This window comes from Schistocerca cancellata, chromosome 11 (genome assembly GCF_023864275.1).
Source record: "Schistocerca cancellata isolate TAMUIC-IGC-003103 chromosome 11, iqSchCanc2.1, whole genome shotgun sequence".
Lineage (NCBI taxonomy): Eukaryota > Metazoa > Arthropoda > Insecta > Orthoptera > Acrididae > Schistocerca > Schistocerca cancellata.
The window spans coordinates 108,474,021-108,495,570 of record NC_064636.1 but is presented as its reverse complement, the minus strand read 5'-3'; the positions used below and the strand labels follow the sequence as shown (position 1 = coordinate 108,495,570).

General features: G+C 40.0%; 2 protein-coding genes across 6 annotated transcripts in view; one reads left to right on the top strand and one right to left on the bottom strand.

The window, feature by feature from the left end:
* LOC126108452 (serine/threonine-protein kinase Pink1, mitochondrial) overlaps window positions 1-8,965 on the bottom strand; it is a 109,385-nt gene extending 100,420 nt beyond the window's left edge. Inside the window, exon 1 of the mRNA XM_049913664.1 lies at window positions 8,320-8,965. Coding sequence (XP_049769621.1) covers window positions 8,320-8,850 — 531 coding nt within the window. The 5' untranslated portion in view covers window positions 8,851-8,965. The remainder of the gene's footprint in view (window positions 1-8,319) is intronic.
* A 15-nt stretch (window positions 8,966-8,980) lies between these two features.
* The window catches only part of LOC126108458 (ubiquitin-conjugating enzyme E2 J2), a 50,136-nt gene continuing 37,566 nt past the window's right edge, over window positions 8,981-21,550 (top strand). The window contains exons 1-2 of one of the 5 annotated variants that reach the window (XM_049913674.1): window positions 8,981-9,083; window positions 15,644-15,833. In XM_049913674.1, coding sequence (XP_049769631.1) covers window positions 15,712-15,833 — 122 coding nt within the window. In that variant the 5' untranslated portion in view covers window positions 8,981-9,083; window positions 15,644-15,711. Of the gene's footprint in view, window positions 9,084-9,168; window positions 9,507-10,056; window positions 10,285-15,643; window positions 15,834-21,550 lie in introns of those variants that run through there. The other 4 variants (XM_049913676.1, XM_049913672.1, XM_049913673.1 and 1 more) reach the window with 4 other exon arrangements.

The window sequence follows — 21,550 nt, the reverse complement described above, 5'->3', positions numbered from 1 at the left end:
TTTGTTAATTTTGCCAACTCTCAGCCACACTACAACATTGGAATATGAAGCAATATCCCAAAAAAATCCTGTCACATTCCAAGAAACATACAATACAAGAAGTACATATGAAACCAGTATCCAATTTGTATAAATGCTACCACTGACTCTCCACATTCCTGTTCCTCTACCACACGGTGCCTTGCTCGTCACTATTGACGCTACCTCCCTTTTACACTAACATCCCTAATGCCCATGACCTTGCCATTACTGAACACTACCTTGCCCGATGCCTGTCGGATTCCAAACCTACAACCTCCTTCCTGGTTACCGTAACTAACGATGTCCCCACGCACAATTACTTCTCCTTTGAAGCCATAACCTACTAATAAATTAGGGGTACGACGAAGGACGACAACATGGCACCATCCTATCTAGAGGAATCCTTCCTAACCACCCTGACTACCAAACCTCTCACCTGGTTCACATTCATTGGTGACATCTTCACGATCTGGATTAAGAGTGAGGCACTATCCATATTCCTCCAGAACTGTTGATACACTATCCACATTCCTCCAGAACCTCAACACCTTCTCCCTCATCTGCTTCATCTGTTCCTACTCTACCCAACAAGCCACCTTCCTAGAAGGTTGCCTCCACCTCAAAGATGGCTCCATCAGTACCTCCGTCTTTATCAAAACTACCAACCACCTACAATACCTCCACTCCGACAGATGCCACCCATTCCATACCAACAAGTCCCTTCCATACAGCCTAGCCACAAAGTCCCATCATCCGACCACAGAACACCGATCCCCTCGTGACTCAGTACCACCCAGGACTGGAGCAAGTGAATCACATTCTCCATCAGGGTTTCGACTAACTCTTATCACCTGAAATGAGGAATGCCCTATCCACTGTCCTTCCTATCCTTCCCACAGTGGTATTCTGCCATCCATCAGACCTACACAATATGCTCATCCATCCCTGCACTATCCCTGTGCATATCCCTGGAATTTGATCTAGACGTAAAAACTTTCCAATACCTCCTCCCACCACCACCTACTTCAGTTCAGTCACAAGCATCACCTACGCCATCAAAACCTGGGCTATCTGTGAAACCAATCATGTGATCTATAAGCTGAGCTGCAACCAGTGTGTTGCATTTTATGTAGGCACAACAACTGACAAGCTGTCTGCAGTCACAGCCAAGAAAGAGTGGGAAAACCCAGTTGCTGAGCATGATGCCCAACAAAATTCTTAATTTCAAATGGCTGCTTCACAGCCCGTGCTATCTGAATCCTTTCTGCCAACACCAGCTATTCTGAATTGGGTGGGTGGGGACCCTCCCCGCAATATATCCCGTAACCCTGCTAGCCTCAACCTTAAGGTGCCTTTACACCTGAATGCCTTGTGGCTAGTTGCCGTGCAACTGCTTGGCCTATACACTAAGTACAGGTACGCGTGTAGTTTGCGTGCCACTTCCTTAACATGAATGTACTAGTGATTCCATTCACACCTGTGTTCGCACTGGAGACGTCTACTTCCGTGTGGGGCAGGGTACTGTCGCACAACGATTAGCTGTGAGGCACACAGGTGTAAACGCACCTTTAGATAGTCACTATCCTTCACCCACCTACCCCCTTCCTTGTTCTCATTCCAGCACTGCACAGTTTCTATTCCACCAACGCACCCACATCTTTTTATTTCTCTCCTTTTCCACTTCCTTCATCCTGCCCTCTGTTTAACATCCCGAATGCAACTCACTGCCCTACCCTCTCTCCACCTCGTCCTTGTATGCTCACACAAGCAGCATTTTATCACACCCCACCCCTACCCTAATATCCCGCCCCTGTCTGGCCCCCTGCTTACTGTTATCAGCCAGACTGCTTCTCCCATCAAGAACAGTTGCTTTGTATATGTGCACGTGCCTGTGTGTGTGTGTGTGTGTGTGTGTGTGTGTGTGTGTGTGTGTGTGTGTAGTTGGGGAGGGGGGTGGGGGGTTTCCAATACGTATTTTAACCCAAATTTCCTCTGTCACCCCACATATAAAAAGCTCCTATTCTCTTCGTGTCTGACCCTTTGTTAATTGTGCTTACTTCAGTACAAGGCTCCACACATACAAATAGCTTTAGCAAAGAACTGCTACCACTTAAAATTGTATTTCATATTACAGAAGTTCCCTTTTTTAGAGATGCTTTACTTGCTATTGCCAGTTTGTATTTTACAATCTCTCTAAATCTACTATCACTTATTTGCTGCACAAATAGCAGAACTCTTCTACTACTTATAGCACCTAATTGCCTAATGGGTCATTTCACGTCAACAGGACCGATATTAGAAAGTGTCCCTACTCTGCCACTTTCAAATCTAATGAAATTTGGTGTGAAGGTTCTATATGGTCCTTGATAGTTATATACCGAATTTCAGTTTGGTATCTTCCGTGGTTAAATTTTTGGGAGCTTTTAAAGAGAGGCTATTCACCTTCGTATCGTGGACAAAGGTGAAAATGTGACATGTTTACTAGGCATTTTTAAAAAGTTCTAGGAAACATTTAGTCACTTGCGTTGCTGAATCATGCCATGGCAAAAACTAGGGATTTAACTACACCGAAATATAGATACAAGCCTCTAAAGTGACTAAAAAATTTGTCGCATTATTCTGAGAGCCAAGGTTTGAGTACGCACTGCTACTTTTCGTATGAACCAATCACACCAAAACTTCACAGGGTTATTCCTATGTATGATGTCTATATATGGATCAAATTTAATGACATAGAATGCTTAGATGAAAAGATATGCATCTGCAAAGTTGGCCAAAGTTTTCTTCATGCAAATTTTAAGATATTTTTGGGGGGCAATATCTCAACTGTGTCTAGTTCAACCCCCCTTTTTTTTCTTGCCACAGCTGGAAAGAGCACATTTTAAGCTTTCAGAGCTATATTGTTTAATTTCTGGAGCTTTCATTTTGATGAGTACGAATATCCATCATATCCATCAAAAGTAAGGAAAATGGATTATCGATAAATAAAAAATTAATACAATTTGAACATGTAAATCCAGAAATGTGAAATTGTGATGTCTTAATCCCGTAAGACTTGCCCGTAGTTTAGGGAATGTAAATTTGCTAATAAGAAATGTTTTTACATTATTTTACAATATAGACATGGAATATAAGTATAATAAAACCTCAGAAAATGCTCTTAAGATTATAAAATCTAGAAGATTATAAAGGAATGCTATGTTGCTTTATGATGTTCTAACCCTACAATGCATGGTGGTGCATATTTGCATTGTCATTCAGTCTCCATTCACATTAGAAAGTAGCAATAGTTTTCGAAGACTATCCTTGCAGCAGTGACACATTGCTGAATCACCACTTTCAACTGTTGCTTTCATTATAGGCAATTTTCACAGTGGCACTCCTCTGTGCAGTGTAATCTTTGGTGTTGATATTGCACAATCTTAAGTGTTGAGTACTGAGTGTTTGAATAACCAATAATCACTGTTTTAGCTCAAGGTACACACTAAAACAATATGTTTTGACAGCCTAATTTGTATGTTTTATATACAAACAAGACTGAATTTGATATGCTTCAAACCAGGATATTCATTAGCTTCCAAAGTTGCTTGTTACAGGTTTGTATAACCAAGAGACCCTAGCGTCCTGGTACTTTGGTGGATCAGATGGAGCTGACTGTCTTAAGTCATCACCATTATATTATGGCAAAAGTTAACTACAGTCAGTTAATGAAATGTCAACAACTGATAAGGAGCTTATATGACATAGGTCTGGGCTTGAGTTTACTGAAGATGCCCAAATTCGTTCATACCATAATGCCTTGTTGAAGACAAAATTTAATTCCCACAGAAGACTTCCTGGAACATATTCGATAAAGAAAGACACGTAACCAAGAAGGCTTTAACACCAGTAACCACTGAGATGAGTGATAGGTTAAAGTTACTAAGTTTTTAAACCTGGTCAGAAAATTTGTATCAAATGTAAACATGAAGTGACTCAAAAGAAATCATCCCATCAGGGTAAGCAAGAATCACTATCCACTGAAGACATGGATGTTGTTCATGCTTGCTTTACTGCTAATACTTCATTATGATTGCTTTGAGAGTCACCATTAAAGCTTCAATAGATGAGCAAAAGGGATTCAATGGAATACATAAAGTGCAAAGTTCTGAAAGCCCAAGGCAGCATTTTAAGGTAACTGTCACAGCTGCTGGTGTGAGCCAAGTAGAAATTACTCAAATACAAACAGAAGGGTGGCAAAAATATAAAGATATGGAATCTTAATTGAAGAACTTAGAATTAAGGTTCAGACTTCAAGCAATTGCAGTAAAGTTCAAATTTTGACCCTGGTCAGAAAAAGCTGGGCTGTTGGGAAGGAGGGGGGGGGGGGGGGGGGGGAGAAGGCCAAAGAATTTGCTGTTCAACTTAAATGGTGAAGAAGATCAGGAAACTAAAGATGGAAGATGGGATTCTGGCAACACCTGCAAATCGAAAAGGGAAAAAGCTCAATAATGAAGTAAAACTAAAAGTCCTTACTTTTTTTTTAAGATAATTAATTTTCTTGGTTATGGCCAGGCAAAAAGGATTGTGTTGCAGTACGAATAAATGAGGAAAAGATTCATACACAGAAACACCTACTCCTTTGTCACCTGAATGAAATGTTCATTGCTTATTGTAAGCAATGTGGAAATCAACTGAAATTCTCATTAATTTTGTATGCTCAGGCCGAAATCGTGTACTACAGGTGGTGCTTCTGGATCACATTCGAGGCTTTTCTTTAAGACTATGACCCTGAAGAAACAATGGAAAGCAAGCAATGGGTCCATACTGACACACACACACACACACACACACACACACACACACACACACACACACACACACACACACATTGGAGACATGTCAGAACTGTTTAAGATTTCATAGAGGGACCGATTTTGAAAATTACCGGTTTAAGAAGCCATCACTTTGTGTCAAAACACCTATGTTCATACCTTAAGCAGCTAAAAAGAAATTTTGCAGAAAATGAGTTAATTATATTGATGGATTTTGCTCATAATTATTCATTTGTTGTTCAATATGCTCTGCAAGGATTTCATTGGGAGTATAGTCAGGTCACATTACATCCATCTGTTGTCTATTTTGGTGGCAAATAATGTCAGAGTATCATCATTTGTATGATCAGCTACTGTCTCCATCATGATGCAACTGCTGTCCATGCCTTTCAAACAATGTTAATAGCGTATTTAAAAACAAAGAGTGAAAACATTAAGACTATTTATTATTTTAATGATGGTTCTGCTGCTCAGTATAAGAAGTTCACAAATTTCATCAATTGATGTCTGCACAAAAACGTTTTTGGCATCTCGGCCGAATGGAATTTTTTTGGAACACGCCACAGTAAACTGCCTTGTGATGACATTGGGGGAACAGCAAAATGACTAGCAGCCTGTGCTAGTCTGCAGAGGTCCATATAACCAAATATTGACTCCATGTGATCTGTTCAAATTCTGTGATGATAGTATCCCAGGCATAAAGCCTGGAAAAAAGTAAACCATCAGTTAAGAAACATGGTTTGCAATGGGATATACACTATCTGTAACAAGATAATATTGCCAATTTAAGCAATTAATTGTAATCAGCTCAGGGTAAGCAGAGTTTCTAAGGATGCTACAGCATTCAATATTAATGCCTTCGAAGCAGATGAAGAAATTCCAGCAATCTCAATAGCAAGTTTACAACCAGTACCGTATGTTGCATGTATGTATGACAATTTTTGGTGTGCTGGAAATGTGTGTGAAATTTCACATGAACAACAAGATGTTCTCTTCAGCTTTTTGCAACCACACAGTTCTGCTCATTCATCCCACTGGCCAACTGCTAAAGACACCTGCTGGATTCCTGAGCAACGTATTTTCATGACTTTAGAAGCACCACCAACATCATCAGGAAGACGATACAAAATTTTAGAGCTGTTTAACCAAAAATAGAACTGATTATTTAGTATTTTTGTTTTGCTTATGTATTATACTTATTTTTATGCCATGTGTTAAACTGGCATGTGTTAAATTAATGTTTGAAACTGCTTCACATACTCAAATATAAAAAATATGGGACTTAATGACTAAAATATTTCACTTTTCAATGTTCTCAAAGTGCTAAAATAACAACTTTTTAAATGTATTCTTACTCAACAAAATGCAAGATCCAGAAATTAAACAATACAGCTAAGAAAGTGTAAGAAAAAAAAGGATTGACCAAATGTTACTTAGAACTTTTAAAAATGCCCAGCAAACTTATCACATTTTCACCATCACGTGTGATGCGAAGATGAATAGCCTCTCTTTAGAAGCCCCTAAAAATTTAACCACTGAAGATACTGATCCAAAGTTTAGTATATAACCATCAAAGACCATGTAGAACCTTCACATCAAATTTCATTAAATATGGAGATGGCTAAGTGGGGACCTCTGGTCTCATTGATGTGGAATGACCCTAATCTAATTCCTTCAGCATCTGATTTAATTAGATTACATTCAGCTAACCTTTTTTTACTCATTGATGTTCATCTTACACCCTCTTTTTCAAGACACTATCCAGTCTGTTCAACTGCATTTTAAAGCCATTTGGTAGCTGACAAATTACAGTGTCAACGGCGAGGTATAATTATTTACTTCTACTCCCTAACTTTAATTCCTTTCCCAAATTTCTTCAGATTTCCCATACTGTTTGTTCAATGTACAGCCCTGTCTCACTTCCTTCTCAACTACTGTTTCCAAATCATGCCCTTTGATTCTTGAAACTGCAGTCTGGTTTCTGCACAGGTTGTAGGCAACATTTTGTTCTCACATTCATACACACAGTATTTTAGCCCTGCTAACTCCAGAATTTTGAACTGTAACAGTCAACACTGCGCCTGAATCTAGAAATGCTACACATGTAGGTTTGGGTTTCTTCAGTCAGCTAAAATAGGCCTAAGTCATAAGGTCACTACGGTCTAACATGTTCCTACCTCTTCCCAGTAGCTACCCAAACTCATCTTCCCTGAATTTGACTTAACAGTTTTATTCCATTCTCTTAGATTCTGCATAATTCATGTCAGTATTTTTTAGAAGTAGCTTATTAAACTGATAGGTTGGTAATATTCACATTTCTCTGCACTTGGCTTCTTAGTAATGAGAATTATTACATCCTTTTTTTTAGTCTGAGGGTATTTTGCCTGTCTGATATATCTTGCATAAAGGTAATATATTTTTGTAATGATTTTCGCTCCCAAGGATCTTCATAACTTTGAGGGAATATGATCTACTTGAGGTGACTTGTTTCAACTTCTTTCATAGCCCTGTCAAATTCTTGCAATATCATTACTTCCACCTAACCTTCATTTACTGCCTCCTTTATATCTATTGTATTGACTTCCACATTGGTTTCCCTTAGTATAGCCAACAGACACACTACATATTCCATCCACTTTCCAGCCTTAAGGTACTTCAAATTTAATCCCTAAAATTTTAGGCACAAAAATTAATGAAAAAGAGGACAAAGATATCTAACACTATCCTCCTCATGTGTCAATGAATATAAAACTATGGCATTGACTTAGGCATAACTGACTGCTACAAAGACTTTCCATAACAATTTTACATTATACTCAACTTTGTTTAGTTACTGTTTACAGAACCTGGTTCTAATAACCAGTTATCCCACTTCTCTGTACAATTACTGATCATAGACTGACATTTGAAACTAGATGTGCAGGGCTAGTTGACTGAAACAATGGGTTCCTCCCTCAGGCAACAAGATCCTTTCACTTCTCTGTTAGGTCCTATACTTATTCAAGACATGGGACAAGCTAGACTAGACCTCTATTAGCATGTAGCAAGGCACCATACATATACTAGACTACAGTAGGCTACTTAAGTGTTCCTTTTTACTGACACTTTCATTTGCTTTCATTTTTGAAAAGCTTCACACAATTACAAACAGCAATCGAATCACTGCAAATGATTATCTGTATTTCAAACGTAAGTTAATTAGTTTCTACAGTAAAATAGACTACATTGAAACGAATGCTTTCAAAAAGTTGTGCTCGTATAAGCATCACTGCAACTATTTAAATTATTATACAAAAAGAATTAAATTTCTAGAATCTGACTTAAACAAGAAAAAAATATGAGTATGACCTCATTGTTGCTTAACATAACAGCACTGTCAAAGACGTCAACCCTTTAAAAAAAAGTAGGGGCACATTAAGTATCAACACACAAAAACTGAGTAGTGTTTCTTCATTATAACTTCGTATTACGATTTCATACTTACTCGAATCTCCCAGCATACGCCTTCCAGCTCATCATCCTTTGTTAGAATCCCTGTTCCCGATGCTAGACTGACGCCCACCAGCGCGAAGAAGGGGGCTGAATCTCCATACAGTAACCTCTTCGTAGCTCTCTCACGGAGTTCTGCTGACTGGGAATTTGTCACTCGCCGAAGTACGTTGTCAACAAATAAGCGTCTTGCGTGCTGGTGAAATTTATAAGCAACATTCCTCACCACAGACGCACCCCTACCTCCAGTGGGGGCGGGACTGCTTGATCCTACGGCCTTTTCGGCTGCTGACCCTCGCTTGGGCAAAATATTGAGGCCGAAACCGTCTACGACGTCGGTCTGTCGATTGTTTTGATTCGGTCTGGCGCTGCGCAGCAGTAGCCGACCATTATGGAGCAGCCTAGCTGCGGCTGCCCTGATCGACATGTCGTAGTCGTGCGCCGCCGAGCGCGCAGCCCCCGACGGCGCAAATAAAGTAGCAGAGAGGAACTTCCTAAATTTCAGGAGCTTAACGTCGAGAATCATCGATATTGAATAATACGTCGACAAACAAATTACATCGCGAAAAATCTAACTACGTCGTTCTCCAATAGAACGTCGGCCATATTACTTTCAAGGCTTCAACTGTTAAGCAACCAATCACAATCTAGCATCGCTTTGGCGTTTGTTCCGGATATTACGTTCTAGCCCTAGTAAAATGAATTCCTCCCTACAAAAACAAAATTTGTTTATTTTACAATAAGCGATTTCGTCTCCAGGTGCGTCGAATATCTGAAAATTAATCTAGCAGAACATGAAATTGTATTGAATTAGAAATATTGACTCAAAATTTGACAGTTGTTGATCTACTTTCCCTCTTCCGGCATGTTAAATGAAAAGTTTTGTAATGGTTAGATTGTCCAGTCGAATTTATCAAAGTGGTTTGATTGTACTTTGACACGTTGTGCGGGCAGTTCAGATGTTTCCCGTAAATAGAGCAAACGCTGCGGGGAAGTCCACGAAGAGTGAGTGAGATCTCTTTATGTTTACAGTTTAGTTACAGCGTAGTGGAGTGATTGATGTTGAAAGACAATCGGAACTTTAACTTGCGGAAGTTTCTCCAATGGTAATGACGAGAAGGAATCCTTTCGATATAACGGAGATATTTTTCGTAAAACTCTAAGAACTTCCCTGTGCTGTTGGTACGTATGCTTTGTGGAAATGTTCTTCCACCCGTCTTACGTCATTGGTTCCGTACAAAAGATGGTTTTTGCATTCCCCATGTCATCCTTTCCCATGTCAGCTTCGCATTTCATTGAATGCCACGCACCATACAGTAGTGTCCTTTTGAATATGGTGATTGATTCACGGGTTATTAGTTCATGATTTACAGTATTTTATATCGAAAACTTTATTCATTTTTGCAAATAATGCTAATCACGATGATATGGGAATAATCGTCATTGTTTGTAATTTCAAGCAACTAATAGGTTCATATCAGATTTTGGAATGGGTTATCTTTTTCCTCCCCGAGGTGTCGACTCCATATTTTGGGCCGATTACAGCGCTTGCTGTCGCCTGCAACAGATTGACAGAAGCTGCTCATATAATCGTGTGCCATTACTCTGATTGTATTTTTGGTAGTATGTTTCGAACTAAAACAGTTATTTGAGTAAGATGACGTACGCCTAGCGATTACTGGCATTATTCGGCGTGGATTTGACCTTGAATTACATTACTGTTCTTTTTCAGTACCCCGTGTGAACTACATAACGAAGATGTCAGCGTCGCCAAGACATTAACACCAATTTCGTGGCGAAACTACGTGGCCAGGCCTGCCTCCCCTGTCACATAAATGGCTTAACGTAAAAAAATAATAGTACGCGTAGCGGAAGCTGGATGTACTAAACACCCTCAAAGATTGACATAAATGACTTGAAATATGTAGGAGCGTGTTTGTGTACCGTTTAAAATCTTGTGGTAGGTCATTGCCAAACTACTCGGCATGACTGGCAAACTGTTTTCCTTGTATGTTTTGCAGTAACAGCAGTATTGAAAAGAAGGGCAAAAAATTATGGTGTGTGTGTGTGTGTGTGTGTGTGTGTGTGTGTGTGTGTGTGTGAACGCTTTTGACATTAAGCAGAAACCGTCGTTCTTGTTAAAGTGTTACTGGCATCTGATACGTGATTAAAGAGCCTTGTCAAATAGGAACTATTAGTTTTATAGCCCTTGTTCAAATTCTTTAACAATAGTTTAAGAATAATACCGAAATGTTATTTATCATAAAGTTCTTGTCTAATTTACCATTTAAGTTACACCATTTGAAGAATTTGTCAAGCAGAGTATTATAGTCAGAGCACAACCAACTTATTTTCGATTTTCTTGCTTTACCACTCAGCTGTTTTCTTTTCTGAAGAAATTCTGCAAACTCTACTGGAATGCCTTACCTTAGAGATTAGAAAGTATCTTGGAAGTCCAGTGATCTTCGTTGCAGCTGGAACACTTTCTTGAGCTAATATAGCAGTCCTTCTCTGTAGATTGTCTCACCAGTTTTGTGCAAAAAGTGGAGAAATTACTTATGTTTTCTTTTATCAATACCTATTTGTAGTATCACATCTTGGAACAGTGTTAAGCATATTCTTACACCAAGTAGAAAAATGCTGCCCAGTAAACATTGCCAAAAGATTTCTCTACGTCAACAGATGATATAAACATAATATTGCTCTCTTCAATGTATAACCTAAGAAGCCTTTAAAATGAGTAGTTTCGTATGTTCCTGCATTCCTTCAAACTTGAACTGATCTCCCCCGAGGTGAAAACAAAACAGTCTCTCAATAATTACTTTGCCTCATCCCCACTTAACTCAAACATTGTCTCCCCTATACCCCCATTACCTTTCTGTAACTCAGAACATAAATTTGAACCAAAACCAAACTGACTTTATACTGTCACTAAAATTATGAGAGGTAATCAAAAAGTTTCAATTCGAAGACTGTACGGCCCAGCATAGATATGGCAATACAGCAAAATCCCCGTTAGCAGTGATACAATCACTTCACCAACTCACCGTTACCCATATGGTAAAACACTTATGTCCTGCTGCGTGCAAAAGTCCGTAACTGCCTGCTGTGCATCAGCACCACTTAAGAATTGTTCAGGTCTTTTTTTATGAAATCCAAGACATGATAATCGTGCTGAGAGAGATTGCGACTATACGGTGGGTGCTCGAGTGTCTTCCTCTTAGGTCAGTGTAGTGGGTGAGGGTGGCCTCCCAGATTGACGGGCGTTTCGTGTCAAATTGCAACTGTGGTTCACATTTCCACATGTACCACATGCAGGTCAGTAAGACACAAATGACACAGTAATACCTTGCCTACACATCGGTGATTGTATACCCATAACTGAGTCACACTATGTTGCTTATACACTTCATCAACCCCCCCCCCCCCCAAATGCAAATTTTTTTTATCGCTGTTTATATTTTATTTATACACATTTAGTGTAATGCTGTTTCAACTGCATAAATTGAACTTAAACCTATGATCAGTATTTAATTTACCACTTGCCCACTCTTATTTTATTCTCTTATGACTTAACCATAATTTTGTGTGTCTAGTGCTAACTCTGAAAGAAGCAGCTAAAGCCATACTAAACAGAGAAAAATATTGTAACTTAATAAAGTTCATTTCTTTGTGTCTTATTAACTAATGATCAGTTTTGTATTTTAATATCGAGTATTTTGGTTTTTCGAGACATCGTATTAAAAACAAAATGCCAGCAGACTTTTGTCAGGAAAGGGAAGAATTAAAACCGATACAAATATGATAACCTCTGGTAGCAAAGGGAACATTTTAACCCATCAAAACGGCCTGCTTCCGAATGTACCAGGTGTACCGGTATGAAATGAGCGTTTTTTTGTGAAAATGAAACACTAATTTTGAATTGAAAAGTAAAAACATATTATTCAAAGCACTGACCGTTGCTTTCTATACATTTACCACCTTTCTGGCAATTTGTGGACACAACGCCAATAGAAATGTTCGTTTTTTGAAGCAAACCAATCAGACACCCAATTTTCGACTTCTTTGTAGGAACCGAAGTGTTCCTCAGCCAATGCATGTCCCATTGATGTAAACAAATAGTAGTCAGAAGGGGCCAAGTCTGGTGAATGTGGTGGGTAGGGTAGCAGCTCCCAGCCAAGTGTTTTGATTGTATCCTGAATCAGTTTGGCTTTGTGTGCAGGTGCATTGTCATGTAAAAAAAAAATTACTTTGCTGTGTCTTCTGGCCCATTCTGGTCTTTTTTCAATCAATGCATAGTTCATATTGATAGCGATTAGTATTCAGTTTCACCGGGTTTTAGAAGCTCATGATACACCACACCTTTCTTATCCCACCAAACACAGAGCATTGTCTTCTTGCCAAATAGATCTGGTTTTGCAGTCGATGTTGATGGTTGTCCCGGATTAACGAACGATTTTTCCCGTTTAGGATTCTTAAAATAAACCCATTTTTCATCACCAGTAACAATTCGATGCAAAATTGATTATCTTTTCATGTCTTTGAACCAAAATTTGACAAATGGTTTTTTGGTTTTCCATCTGTCTTTCATTCAATTCATGTGGCACCCATTTTCCACACTTTCGGATCTTTCCCATAGGTTTCGAACAGTCAGAAATTGTTTGTTGTGCAACATTTAGCATTGCTGCCATTTGCTTCTGACTCAAAGTATCATCTTCATCCAATAGTGCTTGCAATTCAGCGTCTTTGAACTTTTTTGGTGGTCTTCCACGTTCTACATTTCTTACATCAAAATCATTATTTCTGAACCGTTGAAACTATCTTTTGCATGTTGCTTCTGATAGAGCATGATCACCATATGCTTTGACAAGCATTCGATGCGACTCTGCAGCACCTCTCTCTCTCTCTCTCTCTCTCTCTCTCTCTCTCTCTCTCTCTCTCTCTCTCTCTCTTTCCCTTCCCCCCCCCCCCCCCCCCCCCAAATGAAAACAAAAAATTAATGCTTTCTGCAAATCATCACTTTCTGGTACAAAATTCGATGGGGTGAAGTGGGGTAAGTGTAACCACGTTTTGGCATAGTTCAACTTTGACACCAAATTGCCAACTTGTTATTGAACATATGATTTTGAAATTTCTCATGCTTACACTTTGACTTATTGGCTTTTAAACAAAATTTTGTGATGTGAGGTTACACTTGCCCCATGGTTCGGGACAAGTGTAACCCCGCACTGTTGTACCTATACACAGCATTGTAAAAGAGACTTGGGGTAAGTGACCTGATTACCCAATTTTTACTGAATTTGAGGGTTTTTTAAATTCTTAAAATATCTTAAATTTTACTCAAGATATGAACTTTTTGCACACGCCTCTTTGTATATTATGAAATACACACAAAATGTTAGCCAAACTAAAAAAATAAGTGTTAACCTAAACCATAAAACACTGAAACAAAATGCATCATAGATGATTTATTTTTGTTTTAGGCCTGTAATTTATTAGTTTAAATTCTACAAAAGTAATTTTTTCTTTAATAGGCAATTTAACAAAAATAATAAAATATCTAGTTTCAAGAGAAAAGAAAAATTCACTTTATAAGTTCACTTTCTATTATCTTTCATGGTAATTGAACTTCAGCTCCGGGTGCAATCCTTTTGTTTTACCAGTGGGACTACACTGTCAGACTGTTTCCAATAATAAGCTTTCAAATGACAAATCAGAAGTTCCAGAACATAATGAAACATTGGTTAGCTTGGGAATGGTTGAGAAAGAACTCTGATACTGGGAGAACTGCAGGGCTCAATAGATGTAGGCCTATAAAATTCTGGAGGTTGTTCAGCTGGAAGCTTCCCAAAAATCTGAGTCCTTTCTGTTAGAGACGTAGCTTCCACACAGTCTACGATGCATTATCGTGAGCTGGCAATGGATTTGTTTCTGCCAAAGACTTGGATTGAGCTACATATATTTTATATGCCTCCGGATCATCAATTACTTCTCTACTGTAAGGGAATATTCCTGCTTTTTGAAAACCACTTTTCAACAATTCATACAATTCCATATAGCAGTGAGGAGATTGGAAAAGTCACATTTGCTAATTTTTACCCCTTGATGATGTCTCTGGTGATGAGTTAATTTCTGGTCCCAAGTAGATTTCACACTCTTAAACACTGCTACATCCATTGGCTGCAGGATGAATTATCATGCTCAACATTGTTGTCAGTCAAACAATGCTTCACATACTGTACTGTAATTGAAATGGTAGCATTCTTTACAGTTCTGTGTCATATTTTATAAAAGGAAACGTGGTTTAAAAATATAGTAGTCTTAAATAAAAAATAAAATATATCTCACACAAACTCAGTAGACCTACAAATCCAGCACATCAGGTATTCTGGTATCCATATGTACAGGAAGGCCAGTTTAGTTGATCTAGTGTGATGGCAAAAACAAAGTTTCGGCTCAAATAAATAAATATGTTCCGGTAAGTTTGTTTGGGGCAAGTATAACCAGGTGGGGTTACACTTGCCCCACCTGGTTATACTTGCCCCACATGGGAAAAAGTTGGGGCAAGTGTAACCATGCCTGGCATATCAAGAGCTTTATCAGTAGAGTAAAACGAATCTCATATTTTAAATTATCATACAAAAGTTAGTTTGTAACCAGAAAATTGTACAGTTATCTTTAAAACTGCAAAAAAGACAGACCACCAAATTCTGAGCATGTCACTCTCTCGCAGAATGAAAATGTAGACGTCAATTCAAGTCCAAAAATTAATTACCAATTTATGTTAGATTTGACAACTTATGGTTAAATATAACAAAGAAAGGAGTAAATTAACGTGTGATTGGTCAGAGGTAAAAATACAGCTTCTTTAAGGCACCATAAGCCGTGGTTTCAGTAACCCCATGGTTACACTTACCCCACTTCACCCTATTGTTAACACGATGAAGACATATGGTGTTGTTTGTTTCATGACTTGATGTATACTAAATATCTTTGACAGATGTCATACCAACCAAACAAAAAAAAATCAAGCCTCGTTCACAACAAATGTTCCCTATCGACACATTTGTATCTTAACGCTCATTTCATACCGGTACACCTGCTAGGACGAGAACGAGGAGTAGGAGTAAGCCACTGACCATGACGGTCGGTCACCTGGAAAGTCCAAAGATGTCAACAAGTCAAATTGCTGAAATAATGCACTATACAGACGATACGACTCGGCCGAATACCGTATAAAATTTCAGATACAGCTCATTTATCACTGTAATCGACGCCTCGTGATGCCGGCTTCACGGTGTTTCCTCTCTCTCGTACAGGAATGCCTGCCTTCTGACGCGACTCACAGCTGACAGTGTGTGGTCTGCAGCAGCTGTCTCAGGTAGCGATGTCCCAGCCGCGGAAGACCAACAGCGCGACTCAGCGCCTCAAGCAAGACTACCTGCGTCTCAAGAAGGACCCGGTGCCCTACGTCGTCGCCGAGCCACTGCCGGCCAACATCTTAGAGTGGTAGGCAGTAGTCTGTAAGCTTACCAAACCTATTTCCTTGGACTGTGCTCCTATTATTAAAGGCTTTATAGTAGGTTCTTCACAACTTCACTACTGAAGCGTGCTTTACTAACTCTACTTGGCACGGACTGACTCGGACGCTCTTCATAGACGAGAGTAATAAAGATTATTCGATAAAATGTAAACATATTACCTGTTAATTAATAATATAAAAAACAGAAAAATAAAAGGAACAGAATAATAATAATGCATAAGTTTTGTTTAGCTGACTCAGATACAACTATAAAATGCCGAAAATAATAGGAACTGATTCATGAGGATGATTTTAAGGTTACCAAAGCCAACCAGAAACTTTTAAAAAAAGTGAAAATTTATAATTCTAATAGTTAACTAACAAGTTCTGGTGAAAATTTGCATTTCTATAGACGTAACTGCCGCCTGCTTCACGTCTGCTGTGCAGCGAGCTACCTTAATTTAAGTATTAACTGTATTTTTCTTACTTGTCACTTCTTCTTCCATGTGTTTTTGCTTTTAGGAAGCTTTGTCGAGTGCTAGTAATAGTGTTCCATAGATTTCGTGTTTGTTTTGAATACATCAGAGAGAGTCCCTTTAGTCAGCCACAGTGCCAGTAGTGCTAGTGTTTGTTTTGAATACAGTCCAGAGACAGGTAGTGCTATTTTCATTGTTTTCTACAAGAAGTGGCTAGCAATCACAGTTTAGTCAACAATCAGCTGCCTTTAGTGAATTAGCAGTCTAGTTAAAAGTTGATTAACTCTCTACAGTAAATTTATTCCTTAGGACGGATAGGATGTGTGACTGCTGTGTACGGACGCAGGAGGAGCTGGCCATTGTTCGCAAACAGCTGAGCGTGTTAATGGCCGCGGTCAGCCGTCTTCTGGCTGCTGCCTTAGAGTGTAGCGGCAGTGGGGAGTCTGGTGCGACGCGTGGTACACCCCAGCTGTTACATGCTTCGCCAACTGTCCCTGCTGTCACGACATCTTCGCGGCTACCAGGCGCGATTGGGCCACCCTGTCCCCAAGGGGAGTGGCGGGTTCAGCGGCGTTCGCGGCGCACGAGGCGGAGGGTAAATGTGGAGGCTGGCCGTGCGGTATCTCCCACTCTGCCTGTGAGTGGACATGTGGCTGCTCCTTCAGCAGGGTCCGAGCAGGCACACAGGGGGAGGGGTTTATTAGTTATTGGGAGCTCCAACGTTAGGCGGGTGATGGAGCCCCTTAGAGAAATAGCCGAAAGGTCGGGGAAGAAGGCTAGTGTTCAATCTGTCTGCTTGCCGAGGGGTGTCATCCGAGATGTGGAGGAGGCCCTGCCGGCAGCGATAGAGAGCACTGGGTGCACCCGACTGCAAATTGTTGCTCATGTCGGCACCAATGACTCCTGCCGTCTGGGTTCAGAGGTCATCCTCAGTTCGTACAGGCGTTGGCGGAATTGGTGAAGGCGGAAAGCCTCGCTCGCGGGGTGGAATCAGAGCTAACCATATGTAGTATCGTTCCCAGAACCGATCACGGTCCTCTGGTTTGGAGCCGAGTGGAAGGCTTAAACCAGAGGCTCAGGCGATTCTGCGGAGATCTGGGGTGCAGATTTCTCGACCTCCGCTATCGGGTGGAGAAATGTTGGGTCCCCTTGAATAGGTCATGCATGCACTACGCGGCTACTAGGGTAGCGGAGTATGTGTGGAGTGCACATTGGGGTTTTTTAGGTTAGAGAATTCCCTCCCTAGGCAAACAAGATGCCTCCTGAGACGCGGCGAGGTAGGAGTAGGCAAAATGCAACAGGGAATAACAATATTAATGTGCTAACAGTAAACTGCAGGAGCGTCTATAGAAAGGTCCCAGAACTGTTCTCATTAATAAACGGTCACAACGCCCATATAGTACTAGGGACAGAAAGTTGGCTGAAACCAGACGTAAACAGTAATGAAATCCTAAACTCAGACTGAAATGTATACCGCAGAGACGGGCTGGACAGTGAAGGGGGAGGCGTGTTTATAACAATTAGAAGTGCAATAGTATCGAAGGACATTGACAGAGATCCGAAATGTGAAATGATTTGGGTGAAGGTCACGGTTAAAGCAGGCTCAGACTTGGTAATTGGATGTCTCTATAGGCCCCCTGGCTCAGCAGCTGTTGTGGCTGAGCACCTGAAGGATAATTTGGAAAATATTTCGAGTAGATTTCCCCACCATGTTATAATTCTGGGCGGAGATTTTAATTTGCCGGATATAGATTGGGAGACTCAAACGTTCATAACGGGTGGCAGGGACAAAGAATCCAGTGAATTTTTTTTAAGTGCTTTATCTGAAAACTACCTTGAGCAGTTAAACAGACAACCGACTCGTGGCGATAACATATTAGACCTTCTGGTGACAAACAGACCCGAACTATTGGAAACGGTTAACGCAGAACAGTGAATCGGCAATCATTAAGCGGTTATGGCATCGATGATTTCAGCCGTAAATAGAAATATTAAGAAAGGTAGGAAGATTTTTCTGTTTAACAAAAGTGACAAAAAGCAGATTACAGAGTACCTGACGGCTCAACACAAAAGTTTTGTCTCAAGTACAGATAGTGTTGAGGATCAGTGGACAAAGTTCAAAACCATCGTACAATATGCGTTAGATGAGTATGTGCCGAGCAAGATCGTAAGAGATGGAAAAGAGCCTTCATGGTACAACAACCGAGTTAGAAAACTGCTGCGGAAGCAAAGGGAACTTCACAGCAAACATAAATATAGCCAAAGCCTTGCAGACAAACAAAAATTACGCGAAGCGAAATGTAGTGTGAGGAGGGCTATGCGAGAGGTGTTGAATGAATTCGAAAGTAAAGTTCTATGTACTGACTTGGCAGAAAATCCTAAGAAATTTTGGTCTTATGTCAAAGCGGTAGGTGGATCAAAACAAAATGTCCAGACACTCTGTGACCAAAATGGTACTGAAACAGAGGATGAAAGATTAAAGGCCGAAATACTAAATGTCTTTTTCCAAAGCTGTTTCACAGGGGAAGGCTGCACTGTAGTTCGTTCTCTAGATTGTCACACAGATGACAAAATGGTAGATATCGAAATAGACGACAGAGGGGTAGAGAAACAATTAAAATCGCTCAAAAGAGGAAAGGCCGCTGGACCTGATGGGATTCCAGTTCGATTTTACACAGAGTACGCGAAGGAACTTGCCCCCCTTCTTGCAGCGGTGTACCGTAGGTCTCTAGAAGAGCGTAGCGTTCCAAAGGATTGGAAAAGGGCACAGGTCATCCCCGTTTTCAAGAAGGGATGTCAAACAGATGTGCAGAACTATAGACCTATATCTCTAATGTCGATCAGTTGTAGAATTTTGGAACACGTATTGTGTTCGAGTATAATGACTTTTCTGGAGACTAGAAATCTACTCTATAGGAATCAGCACGGGTTTCGAAAAAGTTGGTCGTGTGAAACCCAGCTCGCGCTATTCGTCCACGAGACTCAGAGGGCCATAGACACTGGTTCATGGGTAGATGCCGTGTTTCTTGACTTCCGCAAGGCGTTCGATACAGTTCCCCCACAGTCGTTTAATGAACAAGTAAGAGCATATGGACTATCAGACCAATTGTGTGATTTGATTGAAGAGTTCCTAGATAGCAGAACACAGCATGTCATTCTCAATGGCAAGAGAGGTGTCTTCCGAAGTAAGAGTGATTTCAGGTGTGCCGCAGGGGAGTGTCGTAGGATCGTTGCTATTCATAATGTACATAAATGACCTTGTGGATAACATCGGAAGTTCACTGAGGCTTTTTGCGGATGGTGCTGTGGTATATCGAGAGGTTGTAACAATGGAAAATTGTACTGAAATGCTGGAGGATCTGCAGCGAATTGACGTATGGTGCATGGAATGGCAACTGAATCTCAATGTAGACAATTGTAATTAGCTGCGAATACATAGAAAGAAAGATCCCTTATCATTTAGCTTCAATATAGCAGGTCAACAACTGGAAGCAGTTAATTCCATAAATTATCTGGGAATAGGCATTAGGAGTGATTTAAAATGGAATGATCATATAAAGTTGATTGTCGGTAAAGCAAATGCCCGACTGAGAGATTCATTGGAAGAATCCTAAGGAAATGCAATCCGAAAACAAAGGAAGTAGGTTACAGTACGCTTGTTTGCCCACTGCTTGAATACTGCTCAGCAGTGTGGGATCCGTACCAGATAGGGGTTGATAGAAGAGATAGAGAAGATCCGACGGAGAGCAGCGCACTTCGTTACAGGATCATTTAGTAATTGCGAAAGCATTACGGAGATGATAGATAAACTCCAGTGGAAGACTCTGCAGGAGAGACGCTCAGTCGCTCGGTACGGGCTTTTGTTGAAGTTTCGAGAACATACCTTCACTGAAGAGTCGAGCAGTATATTGCTCCTTCCTACGTATATCTCGCGAACAGACCATGAGGATAAAATCAGAGAGATTAGAGCCCACACAGAGGCATACGGACAATCCTTCTTTCCACGAACAATACGAGACTGGAATAGAAGGGAAAACTGATAGAGGTGCTCAAGGTACCCTCCGCCACACACCGTCAGGTGGCTTGCGGAGTATGGATGTAGATATAGATGTAGATGTAGACAGGAAGATCAGTTCTATTAAACAATCACACTGAATTTTAGAAATAATTACATTTTAGAAACACACAAATTTAAGTATAAAGTTTTTGGAAAGTAAAATTTTTGTTGAAAAGATGAGGATGAGGGCATTAAAGTGAGCATATCAATTTAGAAACAAACAACTCTTTTTGTCATTTTCACTTTCAGTTGGTTTGTGTGTGTGTGTGTGTGTGTGTGTGTGTGTGTGTGTGTGTGTGTGTGTGTAAAATTACGAATATTTCATTAGAAAAAATATTTCTAGGTAAACTAACTAAAATGTTACCTTCAGTAATAGGGAAACTACACAGTGAATAATAAAGTTCTGAGTATTGTGCTGAATTCAGGAAGTACGTATTCTGAGATACTGTTGTACGGAGGGTGTCCCGGGAAGGCTGGCTGGAGTTCAGGTGTTCGTTTATATACTGGCCTCTGCTGCAGTCGGGATTGGACTTGTCGATAACTCGTCGTGTGAGACGTGGATCATTAGGCAGTGGACCATTGCTAGGCATGATAGTTCAATCACTTTTAGTTTGAAATAACTTGTTTCTAACTCTGTTAATGAGTGTTGTTGGGCATGCATTTGTTTTATAAATTAATGACGGTGTTGTTCTTACATATCAAAGCGCGTACAACTAAATTATGGCACCATCTAAATGTAAACGTGTGACGCTTTGTTTACAACTGGACGTTGAGCCCAGCGACTTATGTATATTAACTGCACAACAGAGCGGAATTAACTGACGACCAAATTGTTGATGTTTTAACTTGAACAACTGAAAAGAACGAGATGATGGTGACAAATAAGACAATGGACCTGTGGCTTAAGTATCACATTCAGATGATAAAAATGCATTTCATCTAGCCCTTCAGTACATTGAACAAAGCTCTAAATCTACCCTATTAGACATTTTATGGGTTAGGAAATGGCAGAACATCGTGACAAAATCGAGGTTGTCGTCTGTATGCAAAGCAAAAGAATATTGCAATCTTTCTTTGTCCTGCGTAAGAACAGAACATTTTTACAATGATGGGATGTTAAACCCTAATCTTTATTCCTTATTTCTAATTTTTTTTTATTTTAACAGTTAAG